At 39.4% G+C, this 23,775-nt stretch overlaps 1 protein-coding gene across 1 annotated transcript; it reads left to right on the top strand.

The window, feature by feature from the left end:
* LOC140872858 (uncharacterized) lies at positions 1-996 on the top strand. Its single transcript, XM_073275774.1, has 3 exons — positions 1-23; positions 247-521; positions 794-996. Exons 1-3 carry the CDS (start codon positions 1-3, stop codon positions 994-996), a joined length of 501 nt encoding a protein of 166 aa, XP_073131875.1.
* Positions 997-23,775: the final 22,779 nt, after the last annotated feature.

Here is a 23,775-nt window from a genome sequence, read left to right as displayed (position 1 = left end):
ATGTGCTCAATGCCAAAAGACAGGTAATATATCCCTGCGTAAGGAGATGCCTCAACAATCCATTTTAATATGTGAAATATTTGATGTATGGGGTATCGACTTCATGGGTCCTTTTCCTAATTCGTACGGATTTATTTATATATTACTTGCTGTAGATTATGTCTCGAAATGGGTGGAATCCAAGGCCACCCGTACTGACGATTCGAAAGTGGTTGCAGATTTCATTCAACACAATATTTTTTCTAGGTTTGGAATCCCAAGAGCCCTCATTAGTGATAGAGGAACGCACTTCTGCAACCGGACTGTGGCTAGTTTATTGAAGAGATATCATGTGACACACAAACTCTCCACTGCGTATCACCCGCAATCGAATGGCCAAGCTGAGGTCTCAAATCGAGAAATCAAATCCGTTTTGGAGAAGACAGTGAATCCCACTAGAACAACTGGAGTTTGCGCTTGGATGATGCACCGTGGGCATACAGAACCGCGTTCAAGACACCGATTGGGATGTCCCCATATCGGTTGATTTTTGGGAAACCATGAAATCTGCCTGTCGAATTGGAGCATCGAGCCTACTGGGCTATTAAAAATTTCAGCATGCGGATGGATGAGAGTGGAGCGCACAGGAAACTGCAGTTGCAAGAATTAGAAGAGATACGCAATGATGCATATGCGAGCTCAAAAATTTAAAAGGAAAAGACAAAGGCTTTTCACGACAAGATGATTTCTAGAAGGGTCTTTGAAGCCGGTCAAAAAGTTTTGTTATATCACTCACGACTTCGATTATTCCCAGGTAAGTTGCGTTCTAGATGGATTGACCCGTTTGTTATCACTAATGTTTTTCCTCATGGTGCAGTAAAGATAAAGAGCTTGGAAACGTCGAAAATATTCAAGGTGAATGGCCAACGCCTGAAGCATTACTTTGAAGGGGTCCAAGCGAATGAGGAAGAGGATGCGCATGATCTCACACTCGATGATCCGCCACAGATTGATTAACTCACAGCATCCAGTCGGGCTGACGACTATAAACCAAGCGCTTTTGGGAGGCAACCCAAATTTTTATTATTTTTCTCGTCTTTACACCTCTGTTTCATTCATTCCTTTTGTCATTTTATCTTAGTTTTTACTTTATTTATTTTGCGTAACTTAAGAGCTGATATGGTTTTACTTTTCCACAGGTTTTGCCGCAAAAAAATTGGACAATTCGAAGCCATAGAGCGCACGCCCCATTATATTGCGCGGCCGCGCCACCTCTATATCAAAAGATTTATATTTTTGCGTAGGCCAAGAGCGCGCGCCCGCGCAGCTTTAAAGTCAGGATATTTTATTTTTGCGTAGCCCAAGAGCGCGCGCCCCACAATATTGAGCGCCCGCGCAATCCCTGGGCACCAAGTCTTGCAAATGCAAAGCACATGAGCGCGCGCCCCACTTTCATGCGCGCCCGTGCGATCTGCCATATCAAAAGATAAATTGTGCGAAGCTTCAGCGCGCACGCCCCACCACATTGAGCGCCCGCGCGACGGGATATATAATATACTTTTTCGAGTTTGTTGTTTCACTTTCTCTCCCAACTCTTGCAAACCTCTCTAAATCCCTAAATCCCTAATCTCACGAGATCGATTTCATTCACCAAATCCCATCTTTGGAGCGATTTGTCTACTACTATCTCCCAAATCCTTTCCCCAATTTCTCTCAACCCGTCAAAGAAGCGTGGATTTTGGTCGGATTGCTCATATTGTTAGTAGGAGTTGTTTGGAGCTTTTCAAGTCGGACATCTAGTTCGTTCTTATATTGGGTAATTGTTGGTTTTCATCTTTGGGTTTGAAGCTTTCCTTCAAGCCGATATTCATATTGTGAAGTTGTGAAGTTTGAATTTTGTTTTTGGTGATTGTGGTAGTGTCATGTCGTGGGTGTATTGTTGAAGCTAGAGGGAAGAAGGGTGTGGTATTGTGGTTTTTGTGAATTTTCAGGAGTGCACACCACGTGTTTGTTATATGGCGCCCACGAAGAAAACTAAGTTTGGGGCCTCTTCTTCTTCTACTCCCACCCCTTCCGCAGATAGTATGCGTTTTTGGAACGCCCAGGCGGCTGCAATTTATCAAGAATGGCTTGGGAAAAATATCCTCGCCGAAAGAGGATTCGACGCATCTATTGGTTTTGACCCTAGTACTCATATGACGAGTGTTGGTCGGGAAATTGTTGCCCGACAATGGCAGGAGTTTGCAAAGCAACCTCAGGACGCAGTTGTTCCTTTGGTTAGAGAGTTCTACGCCAATCTCAAGGTGAAACATGTTCAGTTGAAGGTACTCGTGCATGGGAAAATGGTTCCATTCGACTCCCACACCATTAATACTCTCTTTAAGATTCCTCCGGTGTATCACGACGAATATCAAGAATTCAAAAACAGTGGCATTGATTACGACGCTGTTATTCATCGCATCTGTCGACCGGGGCTGAGTGGCGCTATAGGCGAGATGGTATGCCATCCAAGTTAAAGAAGACTGAGCTGCAATATGAGGTCAATCTGTGGTATAATTTTATTTGTGCTCGTTTGAAGCCTACCGACCATGAGCACGAGGTTACACGGGATCGCGCTTTATTGCTCTATTGCATTGTGGAGGGGAAATCCATTGATTTGGGACTCATTTGTCAAGAGACTATTCTGCACGTAGTAGGCGGCAAGACGAGTGGTGGTCTTGCATTGCTTGTCATTATTTCTGATCTTTGTGAGGAGGTCGGAGTGGAATGGAGACCCACGGAGGAGATTTTGAAGCCCATCACCGCCATTGCATTTGACTGTCACACCCGCTTGATACCTCCAGCGGTGCAGCGAGCGCGAGATAAGAGAGCTGCAGGACGTCGAGCACAGGCACCCCAGCATCAGTCGGATCCTTTTATGACTGATCGATTGGCTAGACTCGAGGAGGAGGTGCGTCTATCACGACAGGAGCAGTAGCAGCAGAGAGAGGAGATTCGCACTATGCAGCAGACGTCTGGAATCTTTATGAATTACATGATGGACCTCTCTGCAGCTGTTCTCCCACACTACTTTCCTGATGGTTCCAGCTTCCTGCCCCCGCGACCACAGTGGCCTCCGATGTTTGGCCCGACTGACCCTCCTGCTGATCCACATCCTGACGGTGATGGTGGTGACCACTGACGATCATCACCCGAGGTACATGTCCTAGTTCTGTTCTTTTATACTGTCATATCATTGAGGACAATGTATGTACCTAAGTTTGGGGGGGAGTTCCGTAGGATGCTAGGTGTTTCTTTGTTTTACTTTGTTTAATTGAGCATTAGTTGTGTTTGTGTGTCCATGTTTAGTTTGTTAATTTATTGATTAGTGGTTTTTGTGTGAGTTGTATGAGTTGCAGCACTTTTGAGAACAATGGTAAGATAACCAATGTTTAGTTTTTTTTTCTAATTGGGAAATTGAGTCCTTGAATGTCTGCCTCCTGACAAACAAATTTTTTTTGAAACTTCGACCAAGTGGACTTGAAACTCTTATATACTCTGTGAATTTCGTTTGACCCTGAATTTGAAACGGACAGAAATAGAAAGGATTGAGGCGTTGTTTGGATCAATTGGGCCTTTACTTATTTATTCATGCATTGTCCATAGTTGCCCTTTGAGCTGTCACATATAAATGAGCACAAGAGGTGCATTTGCTGAGTTTTTGTTGTGCAAAATCATCGTTTACTGTTGGTGATTTCTTTTTTTTTCTGCACTGGTCGAATTCATATGAGTTAATTGTGGAGAGAGATTAATCTAGAACTAGCTTGAACATCCCTCGAGGCGCTATACGGGTACACTGTGACTTAAGAATGAGATAGGCAATTTTTCTAATTCGATTGAGCCTTTCAAGCCACCCTGAATACATTATGTCCCTAGTACCCCTTTTGAGCTAATTGAAAACGAATGGCATGCGTGAAAACGTGTGATAAAACACCATTCGGTATTATTCCAAGGTCCTACAATTACTACCTGCAGCTTAAACACTATTTCCTACCTTTAGGGAGTAATTGCATGTTTGATTTTTATACTCTTGATTTGAATACTTAAAATGGATAGTATGTTGAGAATTGCAATGAAAAATCGACAGAAGTGTAGTGTTTTGAAAAAAAAAATGGGATGAAAATGCTAAGAAAAAAAAATGGAGTGAAAAGAATGAAAAAGTTGTCGTGTGAATGAAGAGGAGTGGATTTAAGAGATAAAATCATATTTTACTCCCTTTTTGGATTCTTGCCTTCGTTTGTAGCCATAAGCCCAGCTGTACATTATAAGCCGAATAAGACCTATGGACCAAGTCACAGTCGCCTAATATACTAGTGGAGAGGGGTTGTGAGAGTTTAGCCTACGGATTGTCGATTGACATTTTTTATGAATATGCATTTTGATCAAAACACGCACACACTTTCTTCTTTCTTGAGCTAATTTGATTGTGAGCGTTTTTGATTGAATGTCTTGTGTGTTGATCCCGAGTTTTCTTAAAAGTCCTCATGATCTATGGATGTTGCGTTAAGTTTGGGGGAGAATGTTGTGAACGTGAGTTGCGGAGTCTAAAAGCCTATAAGGTTGAGCTATGTTTCTTGCTTAAACAATTTTTCAATGTTAGGAGGATGTGATGTGATTGGATTTAAAAATTTTTGATTTCATTGCTGAGGTTATTGATACATGATAATTCTTGATGATGCTGGGGTGTTGTGTAAGTTTCTTTTTAGACGGTTGGTTTATGTTTGGGACGAACAAGAGTTTAAGTTTGGGGGAATTTGATAAGTGCATTTTATGCGCTTCTATTGTTAGTATTGTGCTTGACTCTTGTGTTTTATTGGTCGGTTTTATGCGCTTTTCTGTTGTTTTTGTTGTATGAAGGAAACAAGGCATGGGAATCGAGTTGATGGATATAAGTGCAAAAGCGGGAAGGAAAGATCAAGAATTGAAGGCTTAAGGAATTGAAGAAAAGGAGAAATTCGAGAGCGAGGAGCGCCCGCCCTGCTGAGTGGCGCGCCCGCGCGATGATCTAGAGGAATATGAATTTTTTGCGTGAGCATTGAGCACCCGCTCTATACTAAGGCGCGCCCGCGCCATTGCTGAGAAGAAAAGAGGGAAAAATGCGTAGACATTGAGCGCCCACGCAGGAACAATGCTCGCCCGCGCCATTCTGAGGAATGAAAGAGCGTAGAGGTTGAGCGCGCGCGCCACTATATGGAGCGCCCGCGCCGTCGGTCGCACAGACTTATTTTTGGAAGAATTTTTTGTTTTGAAAACTCTTGTTTTAATTCCTAGGCTTATCTTTGGACGATTTGTTACCAAGAAGGAGAGTTTTTGGATTGTCGAAGAGAGGGGAGAAAACGTAAAAAAGGGAGACTAGGTTTTTTCTAAGAATTCTAGAATTCAATCTTTTCTTATTATTTTTACTTTGTTCTTCATGAATGGTGTTGGCTAGTTTTTAATACTTGGTTAAGGAAGACGAAACCCTTGATTAATTTATTCGAGAGATTCATGTTTTACAGATTTTGATTATTGTTGAGTATCAAGTATTATTCTGATTTATTTCATGATTGTATGTTTGATTATTAGATTGATCACCTGATAATTCTTATATATAATCTACTGCTAAATTAGAGTTTGAATCCGTAATTGTTTGAATTATCTGATTTGCGAAGCAACTACAATTAATAATCGTCCGCTTGTGAGGTTAGGAATTGTAGGGATAATAATTGACTAGGCTAAATTCATCCGCTTGTGTATGAGTTGTCTAGATTTATCAGTTTTACTAGTTTGCATGCTATCGTGAGTTTAAATCTAATCGCTTGTATTGGGTTGATTCATTGATAAGGGTTATCTTAGAACGCTTGTGTCTAGTTAACTAAGATTTAGGTAAAACAAAAATTTAATTTTCAATGATGAATATTCTACGTGATTAAAGATTTTTAGATAATCGATGATCGAACGAATGAAATCAAGGGTGTAGTTGACCGAAACCAAGGCTTGTCTCTTATTGAATTTCCCCAATCTTTATTTAATTTTTGCATGCCAGTGAATTTTAGTTGTTTAAATTTCTTAGTAGTTAATCCGAACTTGAAAACCCCCTTTTTATTTTAAAGAACATTTTAAAATTTCTCTTTCCTCGTGGGAACGATCCCTACTCACACTACTACATTAATTTGTTTATCTGATTGAGTCGGGTAATTTGGGCGTACGCGATAAGCGCTACCAGCGGATGAGACTCATATTTTGCAGCCGTCTGATGTTCAGGTGGATAAGGATTTGACTTATGTTGAGAGACCTATTCGTATCTTGGATCATAAGGATAAGGTCTTGCGAAACAAAGTCATTCCTCTGGTTTTAGTTCAGTGGCAGCGTCGCGGCACTGAAGAAGCTACTTGGGAGCTTGAGAGCAGGATGCGTTCAAAAAATCCTGAGTTATTTTGATTTCTATTTTGAGATGTATTCAGTTGTAAACTCTGATTTTTGTAAATGAAATAATGTTTCTGTGCTTTGTATTATATTCAGTACTTAAGATCTGTTTTCGAGGACGAAATATCTTAAGTGGAGGAGAATGTAGTAGCCCGTATCCGAAATCAGTCATTAAGTGTTAATCAATTCATTAATCCTATTAGTTAAGAGTAAACGTGATTAAGGGAACTCCTAATGGGTTAACGGAGTCCCGAATTGGATTCAGAACACTTGAAAATGGTTTGAGGGTGTCGAGTTTGGAGGCTCCGAAGTCAGGGTTTGGACGGTCCGATCGTCGAGTTTGGACGATCGGAAGGTAGTTCGGACGCTCCGATCGTGTTGCCGACAGTCGTCATGGATGACGTCACTTTGGCTGACGTAAGAAATGACGTATTTTGAGTTCGAACGATCCAAAGTCTAGTACGGACGCTCCGATCGTGTTCGGACGATCCGAACTCCGTCTATAAATAGGAGGGCCGAGATTCAGTTTTGAGCACACCATTCACATCTTCTCTCTCGATTCCTTAGTCTTCTAACTCAGATCTAGGGAATTCTAGGCGTCCCATCGGGAATCCGGAAGTGGCATAGCAGTCCAGGCGTTGTAGCGATGATGTGGCCTAGTTTTGAGGCATTCGACAGCAAAGGGCTAAAGACGGACGAAGGTATAGCTTTTGAATCCTAAAAATATTTAGGAGTATGCTTTAGCTTAGTTAAGGCTTTTAGAGCACTATAATGATATTAGTATCATTTGGCAGTGTAGTGCGGATTATAGGCGTGGACTTAGAGCTGGTAGCATTTTCCTAGTATTTGAGGTACGAAAGTACTGTTCGAGATATCCTGACTGAGTATGCATGTATTATGTGACTACATGATTTATATGTCATGATTTTATGCTGCATACATTTGCATCTTGCTGTTATCTCCTTCGAGATGTCTATTAGTAAGGTTGTACCATATCCTGTTAGATGTTGGACTTCCATCGATTTGGGTCCGGCGTATCCAATATTATCTCGGTATGTGAGCCACCTCCTGAGGTGACGGCACAACATGCTACATACCAGGACCCGGTCTGTCTCTGTATCTGTTTCTTGACCTCTATTCAGTAGGCGGTTCACTTGAATTCATGTATACTCATACTCTCGTACTGAGCGTTTTATGTTCACGTCTCGTACTCTGTGTTTCTGGACACCCTATTCCATGGGGCAGGTTTGCGATTGGATGAGGCGGGTGGATCCAAGAGGGGCTAGGCAGTGGTTGGCCAGCTGGAGCTTCGTCTAGGTTTTATTCTATTGTTATTGGATTGATACAGCGTTCGATATGGTTGTATTATATTTGGATATTTACAGATTCCTTTCCTTGGGATTGTATTTGTGATTATTGTTTCCGCAGTTTAATTTTGATATTTGTTTTAATTCAGTTAATTTCATGCCTAAGTTCTGTTTAGTAGGTGATCCGGGTAAGGGTCACTACAATCACCTACATCAAACAACGAAAGCTCAGAAACATTAAACTTGAACTCACGTTATACTCACCTGGAAGATCCATCTTATAGGCATTGTCATTGATCCTCTCAAGTACCTAGAACGGACCATCACGCCTAGGTAGAAGTTTCGACCGTCTCTTCTACGGAAATATCTCCTTCCTCAAGTGCAACCACACCCAATCACCGAGTTTAAATACCACCTTATTTTTCCCTTATTTGCTTGATTGGTGTACTGCAAATTCTTTTTCTCAATATTGGCTCGCACCTGTTCATGCAAACTCCTAACAAATTCTGCCTTTCTCTTACCATCCATATTTACCTTTTCACTCATAGGCAAGCAATAAATTTCTTAAAGTTCAATTAATGACTTCAGTTTGGCCATCCGTTTGAGGATGACAAGTAGTAGAAAATAGTAACTTAGTACCAAGTTTGCACCACAATGTTTTCCAAAAGTAACTCAAAAATCTTGTGTCCCTATCAGAAACAATACTTCTAGGCATGAAATGCAATCGAACTACTTCACTATAGAACAAATCAGCAACATGCGAAGCATCATTAAATTTATGACATGCAATAAAATGAGCCATATTTGAAAACCTGTCAACCACTAAAAACACTGAATCCCTCCCCTTCTTAGACTTTGGTAGTCCTAGAACAAAATCCATAGAAATATCTACCTACGGTTCACTAGGAACGGGTAGTGGCATATAAAATCCATGTGGTTGTTGTCTAGACTTAGCTTTCTTACAAGTCACACACCTCTCACAAATCCTCTCAACATCATGTTTCATTCGAGGCCAACAAAAATGCACATGAGAAGTTTCAAAAGTTTTAGTCACGCCAAAATGTTCAATCAAACCTCCCCCATGTGCTTCTCTAACAAGCAATTCTTGAATTGAAAACTTACGAATGCACAACCTATTTTCTTTTAACAAATACCCCTCATACACAAATATTTTATCATATGTACCATGCATACATGACTCATAAATTTCACAAAAATCTCCATCCATAGCATACAATTCTTTAACATTCTCAAACACCAAAAATTTAGAATCTAAAGTGTATAGAAGTACATACCTTCGTGATAGTGCATCCGCTACCACGTTTTTTTTACCTTGATTGTACTTGATCACGTAGGGAAAAGTCTCCACAAATGCTACTCACTTAGCATGTCCCTTATTCAACTTTTTTTGTCCCTTAAGGTGCTTCAACGACTCATGATCCATGTGAATTACGAACGTCTTGGGCCTTAAGTAGTGCTGCCACGTCTCAAGCACTCTCACCAATGCGTAGAACTCCTTATCATAAGTTGGGTAGTTCAACGCTGCTCCATTGAGCTTCTCACTAAAGTACGCAATCGTCCGTCCTCCTTGAATAATAAATCCTCCAATACCTACACCTGATGCATCACATTCAATTCAAAAGTGTTAGTAAAATCAGATAAAACAAGTAAAGGCGCATTAATCATTTTTTTAATATTATTGAAGAACTTCTCTTGCTCCTCGCCCCAATATAATGTAACGTTCTTCTTGATCACCGTAGTCATTGGTGCTGCCAAAGTGCTGAAATATTTCACAAACCTGCTATAGAAGCTTGCAAGTCCATAAAAATATCGAACTTAACCAATATTAGTAGGTGTTGGCCAATATCGAATAACACTTACCTTTTCTTCATCAACTCTCCTTGAGCACTTACAACAAAACCAAGAAACATAAGTTCTTTTGTACAAAACACACAATTTTTGAAGTTAGCATATAAATTTTCGGCCCTTAGTGTGATTAGCACAATTCTCAAGTGTTCAAAATGCTCATGCAAACTCTTGTATATACTAAAATATCATCAAAATAAACCACAACAAATTTTCCAATGTGTGCACGCAAGACATGATTCATTAACCGCATAAAGTGTTAGGTGCATAAGTTAATCCAAAAAGCATAACCAACCACTCATACAATCCATAATTAGTTTTAAAAGTTGTTTTCCACTCATCACATTTTCGCATTCTAATTTGGTGATAACCACTCTTAAGATCAATTTTACCAAAAATACTATAACCATGCAACTCATCTAACATATCATCTAGTCTAGGTATGTGGCGTTTATACTTGATGGTAATGTTATTAATGGCTCTACAATCCAAACACATTCTCCATGATCCATTCTTCTTAAGAACTAACAAAACAGGAACATCACACGGTGACATGGATTCACGCACAAAACCTTTATATAACAGCTACTTACCTGCCTTTGTAGCTCTTTGTTTTCCTCTGGGTTACTCTTATAAGCTGGACGATTTGGAAACACACTTTTGGATAAAAAATCAATCTGATGCTCGATCCTCCTCAAAGGTGGTAGTCCTTGATGTAGTTTCTCCAGAAATAAATCTTCAAATTCTTGCAAAAGGAAAACAACATTGCTCGGAATATCTCCGGGATATCACTTGTGTTGAGGGGAAACTCCTTATAAATAATTAACACAGGTGGAATATGTGATTAAAATTTCTCTCAACACACCTTTTTGGGACATAGATATTTTTTTATCGGCCTCTTTCCTCTCAATTTTTTTTTCATCTTTTTTCCTCTAATTTTTTTTCTAAGGCCATCTCACTTTTTTGTTCACTCTTTTTTTGGTCTCTTTTTTTTATTTTTTTCTTTTTCAATTGATTCTCCAACACTTGCTTTGGAGAAATAGGTAACAATACAATTGGTTCTTTTTTCAAAGTAAAAGAATATCGATTTTTGAATCCATCATGTACCACCCTCCTATCATATTATCATGGTCTACCCAACAAAATATGACAAGCATGCACAGGCACCACATCACATAACACATCATCTATATACTTCCCAATAGAAAATGAAACCATCACTTGCTTGGTCACTTTCACTTCAGCACAATCATTAAAACGGCTACAATCTATATGATTGAGGATGCTTTAGAGTTGGCAAACTCAACTTCTCCACAAGTTCACTACTAGCCACATTAGTGCAACTCTCACCATATATATTAATACTGCACACCTTTTTATTCACAAAACATCTAGTGTGAAATAAATTCTCCCTTTGGCTACCCTCCTCCTCCTTATGTTGGGCACTCATAATCTTCCTAGTCACCGACAACTGTCCAACAACAGCCCCATATCTCTTATCAGGATCCTCCAACGCAGGCATATCATCATAATTTTCAACATCCTCCTTACTTTCAAATTCAATTTTGCCACAGGCATTCACAATCGTCATTTTTTTATTTGGGAATTGACTAGAAATATGACCAACCCCTTGACATCTAAAATATTTAATATCTCTAGAACGATTAATAGGAGTTTTAGATTTACCTTGTGCTCCTTGCTTAGATGTCTCTTGCTTGGTGTTTATTTTTGGCTTGGACACCGTCTTTCCATCCTCTCATTTTGCAGCGTTTGGATGCCAAGAATTCGAAGAACCTCTAGCTGAGGTGGCCCGAAAAACTCCTCTCCTTTTAAGTTGTTGCTCAACTTTCATAGCAGTCTGCACCATCTCATCTAGATCAAAACAGTTTCGGAGCTCCACGTGGTCTTGAATCTCCCTATTCAAACCACATAAAAATCAAGCATGGTCGCCTCATTGTCCTCCTCAATATTAGTTCTAATCATAGTAGTCTCCAAATCATTGAAATAATCCTCTACACTCCTCGAACTTTGCTTCAGATTCTGTAACCGCCTAAACATCTCACGATAATAATGATTAGGCACAAACATTTTTCTCATGAATCTCTTCATCTCATCCCAAGTCTCAATAGATCTCTCGCCACATATTCTCCTAGTAGTAACAAGCTGATCCCACCAAATAAGAGCATAATCTATAAATTCAACCACCACCAACCTCGCCTTTTTAAGCTAAGAATAGTGGTGACAATCGAATACAAACTATACCCTCTTTTCCCACTCTAAATATGCTTCCAGGTCAGATTTTCCATAAAACGAAAGAATCTTCATCTTAATACTACTAATATTTCCATCCTCTACTCCCATCAGTATATTTTCCACGTACCGCTTCTCTCCTACCTCTCTCTTGATCTCGCCTACCCCTTCCCCAATTTTCATCAAGACTTTCATCATCACCTCCGACATAAAATCATCCTCCATCGTCCTATTTTTATTTTTACTCCCACTACTAGCACTCATCTCAAACTTACTCATTTTCTCATGTAACGACTCCAACTCCACTCTCATCATCCTAGTCATATGACCAATCAACGCCTCCATTTGAACCTTGGAAAATTTTTGGTTCGAACTATCCCTTCCTTTATTAGAATTCATTGTACCTGCAAGAAAAAGTTAGTAATAAAATTTTACCTCACCCAAATTCTCACAAGTCACGCCAAGGAAAATCGCTCAAACTTTATTTGTTTTCACTCAAAATATCGGCTTATGCTTTGTGGTTTTAGTGTATCAAACTCACAAGTTCGAACTTGTAGACACTTGTAAATCGACTCACGTAGACTGCACAAAACAAGAGAATTGACTTATGAAGGTTGGAATGGACTTCGAACCAAAGGATGAACAGGAGACAAGAAAGTGACCACAAGTTATATACACACATATATATATATATTTGACTACTTTCGGTCTTCTTATTTTTTGACCAATTTTTTTTCTTTTTTTTGATAACTTGTAACACAAGAAAACAATGAAACTTGGCAACAAGACAGACAAAAACGATGCAAAAAATTTAACGAACATTAGACTCGATATAAGAACGAAGAATGAGAGACGATAAACAAAGAATGAATATGAATAATAGAAAGATACGACTTACTTGAATCAAAACCTTATGCTCCGATTACCAAATTATATGAATCTTGTTAGGCATGAACAAAAAATACGATTATGATTAAATCACACCCTCAATTCAATAACACAAGAAGATTCTAGTTGTTGTCCCGATCCTGAAACAAATAAGTTTTTGAAAATATAGCCCTAGTTTACGAGAAACTAGTAACAAAGATTCACGAAAGAACAATTGAAAAATCATAAAAACCTTCAAACAAACTCGTCTTTGACAATCTAAGTGATAATCAATCAACAAACACCACAAAGTATTAAAACTTTGATAAGTTTGATTTTTTTATGAACAAAGCAAAAGCTTCTCAAAATTCTAGAGAAAATTTTGTTTGATTGATAAAATCAATAATCTAAATAATGAATATTGAATTATGTTGTTCCCAAAGTTTACAACTTTAAATAATCAAAATATACTGCAAAAAATCAACAAATATCACCAAATTAAGTTTCCAAATATTCTAAAACTCTCCAATATGTAAATATTGCAACAATCCTAGTAGAAATAAGTTTCCATATGCGAGACGCGCTTGAGCGGTCAAAATTTCCCGCTGGAGAGCATAGTTTTCTGTCCCTGAAACTTCAAAACCCATCAGACGCGCTCGAGCGACCATTTCTTATGGCTGGGATGCATTGAAACGCGCTCGAGAGGTAAAACTTGCGCTGGAGCGCGAAATGTTCAGTCCGCAAAACACACAGGGCATGGGGGCGCTACTCCAGGGTGTGGGGGCGTTGTATCGGGTACGGGGGCGCTGCTCCTTCGGCGCGGGGGCACTGTGTAGAGTGTCAACATCTTGATATTTTATTACTTGAATCATGTTGAAATGATCTCCAACTTGGTTTCCATGCTTCTCAACTCCTTTAAGACTCGTTACCGCCTTGCAAACATTCCTTGAAGTGCCTCCTTGAAACGCTTTATTCGACCTCTTTTTATTGGTCCTTGTGGTAACTCCAACGGATCCCGAACCTTCTTAGCATCTTGATCAACTTGCGAATGCATGTTCGCATCACCTTGCACCCACGTGTTCAGGGGCAAGTCTTTGCACTCAACTAGGAGCAGGCTAATTTCGATAGTGAGCGCATGATTTCAGGTACCTATATCTTATGTGGTATACCTGTCTACGTTTTAATTGACACCAGTGCATCACATTCGTTTATATCTGCTAGATTTTTCAAAAAGTTTAGATTGCCCTACATATCCTTAGACGTTCTTTTAGCAGTATCGACTCTGATAGGTCAGAAGGTTCTAGCTAAATGTCTAGTAGTAGTATGTACCATGGGGTTTGAGGGTCATCAGTTGTCATCATTTGTGTGCCAATTTTATGGTTTTGGCGATGGATGACTTTGAATGCATCATAGGGATTGACCTTCTGACCACCTATCGAGACATAGTGATTGCTATCAGATATGTTTTTAGTTCCGCCCTAAGGATGGTGATGCATGGTATTTTTATGATGATGGAGCGTGATCCCCGATGCCGATTGTATCTGCTCTAAAAGCCTGTCTTGATTTAGAGTCTGGCGGGGACAGCTACCTTATCTACGCCATAGATCTATCCTTTGAGGGCCAGATATTCAGGATATACCAGTGGTCCGTGATTTTTCGGATATTTCCTGATGAGATTCTGGGATTAAGTCATGTCCGCGAGATATAGTTTAGGATAGAGTTGATGCCAGGGATAGCATCGATTTCCCGAGCGCCTTATCGTCTGTCACCGTCAGAGACGAGAGAGTTGAAACAACAGTTGCAATATTTACTTGACAAGAGTTATATCCGACCGAGTGTTTCACCTTGGGGAGCCCAAGTTTTGTTTGTCAATAAGAAAGATGGTTCGATGCGTCTATATATTGACTACAGGCAGTTGAAGCAGTTGAATCTAGTAATAGTCAAGAATAAGTAACCTTTAACGCGCGTAGATGATATGTTTGATCAGTTTCAGGGAAATTTCATGTATTCCAAGATCGATCTGGGATACAGATATCATCAATTGCGAGTTAGAGATGAAGATATTACAAAGACAACTTTTCGTACGAGGTATGTTCATTACGATTTTTTTGTGATGCCTTTTGGACTGACTAATGCGCCTGCTGCCTTCTTGGATTTGATGAACAGAGTTTTTTGAGATTTATTGGACAAGTTTTTAGTAGTGTTCCTTGATGATATCTTGATTTACTCGTGCAGAATTGACGAGCATGCTTATAATCTTCGTACAGTTCTTCGGATTGTTAGATAAAGGCAGTTGTACGACTTGAATGTTAGAAAATTCGATTGACAACAGCTCCTGTGTTAGCTTGCCATCTGGATCTGGTGGTTTTATAGTATATACTGATGCTTCTATCCAAGATTAAGGGTGTTTTCTGAATCAGAATGGGCATGTGATTGTCTATGCCTCCAGACAGTTGAAGACAAATGAGGAGAATTACCCCGTACATGATTTAGAGCTTGCGGCCATTGTCTTTGCCTTAAGATTTGTCGACAATATTTGTACGGTAAGCAGTTTGAGATCTTCTCTGATCACAAGAGTTTGAAGTATCTATTTACTCGAGCAGAGTTGAACATGAGGCAACGTATATGGATGGATCTGCGAAATATTATGACTGTGAGATCAAGTAACATCCAGGTTCTTTGTATCCGGCTGCTGATGAGCTTAGTCGCAAGGTGTATGTTAGTTCCCTTCGTACCAGTGCAATTTCTTGAGTGGTACAAGAGTGTTTTTCTTTAGGGTTTACTTTTTTCCATAAGAAGGAACAATAGGGGATTCAAGTTTCTTCAGTACTTTCGGAGCCAACATTTTATAATCGTATTCAGGGAGGCACAATATTTAGATCCGAAGACTCAGAAGTTAGATCGATTGTCTCTTGGAAACAATACATCTGGTTTTCACCTTCAAGCAGATAGGTTGTTGTCTCTTTTTATCTTAGTGGTAGTTCCTGATGACGCCACATTGAGAGATGAGATCTTGTCGCAGGCTCATAGCAGTAGATTTTCTGTAAACCCAGATAGTATGAAGATGTACAAGGATCTACGAACGAGGTTCTGATGGAAAGGTATGAAGCACAGTGTTATCAGTTGGTCTCACGATGCCTTGTTTGCCAGCAGGTCAAGGCAGAGTTTCGAAAACATAGAGGATTGCTTCAGGGCCTAGAGATTCCTGAGTGGAAGTGGGAGCACGTGACAATGTACTTTATCACCCACTCACCGTCTTCCAGGAACTGTGATGTGATCTGGGTTGTTGTAGATCGGTTGTATAATTCCGCGCATTTTATTCCGTATATTTGGGACTTTAACTTTGATTGGATGGCGCGACTGTATGTTGAACGCTTAATTCGATGTCTACTAGCAAGTATACTAGGTCAAGTAATAGTATGTGGATTTAAGTCCAAGTGTCGAACCCTCAGAGATTGTTATTAGTAATTACCAAAATATAATTATTTCTACTTAATCTAAACTAGAAAATAAAAGTGATTTCAAGATTTTAGCTAAGAAATAAATTGTAAATAAAAACAATTCAAATAAACCACAGCAAGAATTTTTTAAGTTTATATCAATGAAGAAAAGATTCGATCAAGGACACACGTAGGTACCGAACAAATCATGCAACAAGTAGCTGATTTAGGACTCAGATTCAATCTTAAATTACGGTGAATTCTCCTAAATTGTTTAAAAGTCTATTTCTAGAACAATTAAACCTATTCCAATGTTGACGGATTAATCTTTCATAATTCAAATAAAATTCAAATGCATTGAGCATAATGAGAACAGTTTGCACCTAAAACCGCACAATGAAATCGAATAGTATTTCTAGTCAATTTAACATTGTGTTGATTAATGGAGTGATCGAAATCAATTCCTCACCTTTCGACTTGGAATCGATTAACATGCAAGTAAACAATTGGACAGATTATTCACAAGACAAATTTAAATCCAAAAATCAATAATATACCAAATCCAAAAATCCCAAACAAACATTCAAGTTTTCTACATAAATTTGTTCGGCCCAATGACGTGGCCTTGATCGAAAGAAAACGACTACTCTAGATCAAAAACATAGTCTAAAGCTCAAATTGTTCAATCCAAAACATGAAACAAAAATCAAAAAAATAAGAAAAGGAGAAGAAGAATGAAGAAAATTTTCACTCCAAATGTTGTAGCCGCCGTCTCTATGCTAGAAGATGTGTGTAACCCTTAATATGATATTAAAATAACTATGTATAGAATCCAAATATTCCAAATATCAAATCCCACTCGGCCAAGGAATTTCCAAAATTATGGATTTTGCACTCCCGCGCTGCTTGAGCGGTAGAAACTTCCCGCTCGAGCAAGAATTCATATGCCTCTTCTGATTTTTCCACCTCGCTCGAGCGGTAATAAATTATCGCTCGAGCGAGAATATTTCTGCCCAAAATTTATTTCTGTCCAATTTTTATCATCAAGAATTCATCTCTCTCGCTCGAGCGGTAAATTCTAGTAGCTCGAGCGAGAATATTTATGTCCAATTTTTATCTTCATTTTGTCGATTCCTACAGAAAAATCCAGGAGAATGTAATGTAGACATGATGCATGAAATATGACCAAAACTTAATTAAAAACATAAACAATGACACATGAATATATGCAAAATAACAATAAAACGACACAAAACACAGTTATCAATTCTCCCATACTTGAATCTTGCTCGCCCTCGAGCAAAAAATGTGAAAATAATATGCAAACACTAACATAAGTAAGGACGAATCATGAAACTCACAGCCTCAGAAAACTTCCAACAAAACAAACTCACAAATGCTCTCGATTTTTCATAATATACCATCAGTTTAGCGTGAACATGTGTGTGTGCAATGTTATTTTAGTTACATGCAACTTCAAAAGAATCCGTTCTACGACTGCTTAGCGACCTATGACAAATCAGTGCAAGTATCACAATCAATTACTCCTTCCTCCCAACAATCTCTAAAAAAACACAACTCTCTTGAGATAGATTATACACCTCCGAATTTTGCACTCGGTTTTCTTAAGCCCCAATAATTACCTGCGGGCTTAGCTATAACTGTGATAGAACTATAATTTCAATTCTCTCGTCTATATCCCGGATGAACCCGCAAACTTAGCCACGAAATAGTGATTAGGATTTCAATCACTCTCCAGACCCTGATGGAATTGTTACTGCTTTTATTTCAAAAATTTAAATTTTTAAATTTTTGTAACCTCATTTAATTCTCATACTTAGTCAAGAACAAGTTATTAGGATTTCAATTCCTTGCTCATAACCCGGATGGAGTTAATTGATTCAAAAAAATTTCATAAATATTTATTTGGTGCACCCAAGATCGTAAGTGTAATGTCATAAAATCATTGGAACTCAAAATACACTATCAAGATTAAGAAACACCTATTGTTGTGAAATGGTCACATAGACACAAACATCATCAATTACATCGCTAAATTTCACCGGTCTAACATGCGTTCTTAAAAATATTATCGGTTCAACCTACAGTTTCTCATGTCCAATCAAGAGAAACAATTTTCACAAAAACTATTTTCACAACAATAACTTCATCATCATTGGCTATCAATCATCATCCTACTTATACAACACACAACAAAAGAATGAAACATGATTACATATGACATGCAAAATACGAACTATATGCATTTAACTAAACAATATGAATGCAACACAAAATTAAAAACGATGCATAGCTAAACTATCCCCCCCCCCCATACTTATCCAAAGAATTTCCCTCAGTTCCTTATAAACACAAACACAAAACACATGCAAAATAATGACAACAAAATTAAAATGCAAAACAAAGACTCCCCTGGTTTAAGCATCGGCATCGTCCTCCTCTACTTCGGGTGGGGGCACTGGTGTGGCATATTGAAACTAGAACAGCTGTGGGTACTGCGGCATGGCTGGGAAAGCCGAGGGATCCAATCCAAGATGCGTAGTCATACTGTGTATCATGGCATCCATGGCTTGAATATGTGTAGTCGTAGCAGCCATGTACTCATTTTTATAATGAGCAAACACAATCAACTCCCCAATAGAATCCGTGGTGGGGCGGCGAGGAGGCTGAGAAGGTCGGGTAGGAGCACCATTAGAAGAGGCTCCACCTCTCGCGGGAAAATCTTTGCCTCGCTTTGCTTTCTTTTGCTCGACAATGGCCCGATCAACCGGTTTTTTGGGTTGAAGACACTCTTTGTCCTCTCGAACTTGGACACCGGCTTGGATACACAACTCAGAAATAATAGTAGGAAAGAATAAGCCCAAGGATGGAGTGTAGATCGACCGCCGAATCTCGCTGTGAATCACCCGGCCCACATTAATCGGCCAACCCAAATCCAAAGCATATAAAAGAAGTACCCTCTCAATGGTGACATCACTGTTATGCGAAATGGGCATCAACATTTTGGTGAGGAAAGAATACCAAGTAGCCGGCTCTACGTGGAGGTTGCGCTCCGGGAAGAATTGGTAAGTGAAAGTGTGACGCCTAGAATTTCCATAATTTGAGTTTTATTCCTGCACCTGTCTTAATATTTATAATTTTTAATTTTTGGTATTTAATTGCTTAAATCAGTTTTAAATTTTATATTATTTAATTATCTTAAGTTTTCGGTGCTAGTCGCTTTTAAATTTATTTTTTTCCGCGCTCTTGAGTTATTTCTTTTAAATCTCTGCGAGGTTTAGTATTTTAAATTGTGGGCTATCAAATTCGATCTTTTATTTTTATTTGGGAAATCCTAATGTGTATTTTGGTGCGAACTAATTTGGAATGTAAGTTATCATCTTAGTTTAACACTTTAATTTTTAATTGACATTTTCACCTAGGTTGGGTTTAACCCTAGCTTTTAAAACACACACACACTAAAACCTTAACACACACACATTCTCGCCCAACTATACACCCACACGCCGAGAGAAGAACATTTCCCCCTGTTCTTCATTCTGCCCTTCGAATCCCCATCCTAGCACCCCTAGATTCGATTTTTTTCTTTTCTCTCATAAATCGATTCATGGCCAGTTGGAAGTGGAGCTAGTGATCGTGTTATTGGAGCTTTATCTTCCCAGATTTCCATTCCAGCTTATTCTCACTCACGCCGCAGCATTTTTTTCTTCCTTGAGTTCATCGGTTTCTTTATAATCTAGCTAGGCAAGATTGTGGATTCGTTTCTTGCATTTTATATATGATTATTATGTGTTACATTTTGTTGATAGCCGTTGCACTCCCTATTTTCGAATGTACAAAGCATATGCGTGCCCTGTTCTTCTTTTCTCCACGACTGGTTGTTTTCTTTTTGGGATTTTGATTGTTAGTTGATCCAATAATGTTCATATGTGAAGATTGAAAGATCCTAAAGCTTTGAAATGCAATTGTAATCATGCTAGCACCATTTCGATTTTTCTGAGTTTTCGGGCTTACATATTTCGAAAGATTCTGTGTGTATTTTGATTGATGGTGAATTGGTTTGGTGATCTAGGAGCTACCACGGTTGATACGTAGTTCACGTGGTAGCATTAGAACGAGCAAGTTTGAATTGAGATTGAAGTGGTCAAGTTCGAAAGAGACAGTGGGTTAGGGGCTGTCTCGGTTTGCTTGAAGTTGGACAGCAGCTAGGGGATTTTAGTGGCGGTTAAGGAGTTGCTGGATGTGCCTAGAGGATTGACATTGATACTAGGATAATGGTTCGAGGATCGTGGGACAATTCAATACATTTCTGGATTGAGTTAGGATGTTGACATTGGGCAGATTTCTGGGAGCGTCCTTGCTGCCCGGAAACGTGAGATTTTAGCAGGGTAAGGGGCTGTATTCGGTGAAGGACTCGGGGCTGGTGGATACCTTATAGCGCTAGGGAGTTGACATGTTGAACGGAATTTCAATTTGGTTGAGTTTTCCCTAAACTTTAGGCCTTGAGTCTTTGGAAGGGCAGAATTTTAGGCAAATAGCTTTTTGTTCGGGTTTGAGTCTTTAAGTCAAGGATAAAAATCAGACTTGGGATAAGGGTATGGGACTGGAATCAACTTAAGAGGTTAGGAAAGTGTTGTTTCAAGCAGTATCTCTTTTGGGTAAGTATCGAGTGAGTTATAAGATTGTAAGGCGTACCGCTCCTTTCACCTAGGTGCTTAAATCATGGCTTAGAATCCCACCCCTGGTACTTCCCTAAATCACCATTCCAGTCATTAACCATCGAGTCCTGTGCATGATGCATTGAGACATTATTTCGTAAACTTTACATGAACATGTGCATGCTAAGTCTTAAATTCAATAAAGGAAAGAAATATTTTTGAACGAAGTGAGATGGTTGTGACTACATATTCATGTGTTCGTGTGGCACTGAAAGACGTTTTGGCCTCCCTTACCAAATCATTATGGGTTTCCTTACGTTAGCATGTGTTTGTGTGGGGCCGGAGCTATTCTGGTCTCCCTTACCAATATAGAGCAAGATCGGGTTGGGTTTCATCTTGACCTCCTTGCGGCATTGTGCACTATAGCCATGATCATGATCGCAATCACAGAGTCACAATTCATGGATCGAAGTTCACTCAAAAATTCATATGACCATGTTCAGTACATTTTATGCTATTCAATGAGTTATTTGACTTAGGCTTGCACATGTCATATTCATGCATTTATTCTTTATACATGTTCATTACTTTTAAGTTCAGGGGCACTAACGGTTATTTTATTACGCGCTAATTTGAATTCTGTGTGTGCTTGTAGTTATGTAGTACTCGTTATTCCCCCCCATTATCTTGCTCGGTCTTTTAGACTCACCCCACTTCTTCCTACTTTCAGGTGAGGACGAGTATCAGTGGACTGAGGGGCAGGATCCTCTGGGCGAGGTTCCCGGAGGCGCAGGCCTGTGACCGTGGCTTCATTTATTTTTCCGCTGTGTCATTTCAGTTTGAGAATCTGTAATAAATTTACATTCCTACTTTCTAGTTTTTATTTCATAGCAGGATGTGTTTCCCTGCATAGGAACATTTGTCTTGTATCACTTTTGCTTTTGGTTGCTCGGTGTGGCACTCTACTGTCATGTCACTAGTTTATGGTACTGGTTGATTGTTTGGGAGTCTTTATTTTTAAATATTTTGAACTGCTGTCTATGTTGGTGGTTTGTTCTATAAACAAATGGGTTATGCCAAAATTTTTAGAAAATTTTAATTACTTTGAAAATCCGCTTATTATTTTCCTTTATTTATTTGAGTATTAGTAGCTAGTCGTTTCAGAAAGGATCGTGCCATGATGCCCCGGCATAGAACAATTGGGAAATAACCTCGTGAAGATCCGGGTCGGCCTTAAGACTTTGATAAAGACTATCATCTACCGTGGAGTCTCAAGCACCGAATTAATCACATTCTCATCAAACGAGACAAGCTTGCCTCGAACAAAAGCCTTCCCATCCTCATGCTCCGTAGCATTGGCATAAAATTCGCGGACGAGTGGGACAATAGCAGCTTTAGGTTGTTGACAAAAAGTACGCCAATTCCGATGCACTATATAAATCGCGACTCCACAATCTCTAAAAGTAAGTTCAACACCACGCTCGGGGATGGGTGATCGGTGAAGTTTAGCATGGTAATACCTCTCCTTAGCTACTTGATTGACGAATTTTCCGGCAATACCGATAGAGGAAACGGGTGTCGCGGCGTGTTGAGAAGAGGATTCTCCAGTGAGACGAACTTGTTTCGGTGGCATAGCGATCGGAGATAGATGGAGGACGGACGGTAGCAACAGGGATGAACAGGGGGGACCGGTATTGCAGAGGACAGAAACAGGGACTACATCGGCATCAGAAATTGATGGCACGGTGTGAGGACCTTGATTCTAATTATCTTATCACAATAAATCATTCAATAATCGACAAAGAATTTGGACAAAAAGATAAAGAAATTTTTTTTAAAGCATGCACGGATCCCGTGCACCCAATGCTTGGGTCCGTGCATTAATCTGTAGCCAAGGGTTTGGAGACTACAAAATACACGGATCCCGTGCACCCTCCGTGCATGGGTCCATGAAAAACTAATGCACTAAAAACCCCCACTCTATGTTTTATGCGCGGACCCCGTGCACCCTCCATGCCCAGGTTCGTACCCAACTTTTCAAAAAACTTCAAGTTTTTGCCTCAACCAATGTTCACATGGACCCATGCACGGATGCATGTCCGGGGTTCATGCATGAACATATTCAGCATACTAAAACATGAGAGGGTAAACGGACCCCTACACGGACGTAGGCACGGGGTCCGTGCCCTGCTAAATTTCTGAAAACTACAACAAAAGCAGCATAACAAGCAAATTTCAAAACCCACTCAAATACTCAAATCTCAATATAAAACATGCATTTGCATCAACAAACTAACATGATACAATACTTGAAGTTCTAAAGGTTGATCGAATATTCGAAAGGTAGAACATGCATCAAACTCTAAGTTCTAAATACAATACATGATACAAACGTGTTCGAAATTACAAATATCGACTTCTACAACCAATTCCTTACTTTTATTCATTACAATCCCAGTCTAGTCATGCTGTCTCTGACTCGATCATGTCCCACCTGTTGCCAAGAAAACATAAAAAGACAAAAAAACAGCCGAATAACTCCGATGAGAATAGTATTCCAAGTAAAAGCAACCAGACATGCAATGTCAACAAGTATATCAAACATGATATAACAATAACAAAACAAGTAATTTGAAGTAGTATTTCAACAACTCAATTCGAAATGCAGTATAATGCAATGCATGTCTTTGTGTTTCGAGATTATCTAAAGTCGGATAATCAAAGGAAATTTCGTTCTACTATTGGGATCCCGAGGACAAGACATATCACCACCACTCACCGACTCTCCCGATCGAGGTGAAGGCGGTATATCTCGCTTCCTCTAGAATTTGGAGCAATTATAGAGAGTTAATCCGGCCATTGGAGTAAAACTCGACGACCAGTGCCACTCGACTATAATCCTCAAATAGTCTAATTCGATATTTAATCAAGTTATTCGGCTCA

This window comes from Henckelia pumila, chromosome 1 (assembly GCF_033568475.1).
Source record: "Henckelia pumila isolate YLH828 chromosome 1, ASM3356847v2, whole genome shotgun sequence".
In the NCBI taxonomy this organism is placed as follows: domain Eukaryota; kingdom Viridiplantae; phylum Streptophyta; class Magnoliopsida; order Lamiales; family Gesneriaceae; genus Henckelia; species Henckelia pumila.
This window is presented reverse-complemented; position numbering and strand designations above follow the sequence as displayed.

Bases quoted from the DNA above. Each gene is read 5' to 3' on its own strand.
- LOC140872858 (XM_073275774.1), top strand. From the start codon at position 1: ATGTGCTCAATGCCAAAAGACAG. The intron at 24-246 runs GTAATATATCCC...TATTTTTTCTAG, and splicing joins TGCTCAATGCCAAAAGACAG to GTTTGGAATCCCAAGAGCCC. The intron at 522-793 runs GTTGATTTTTGG...GATTATTCCCAG, and splicing joins ATTGGGATGTCCCCATATCG to GTAAGTTGCGTTCTAGATGG.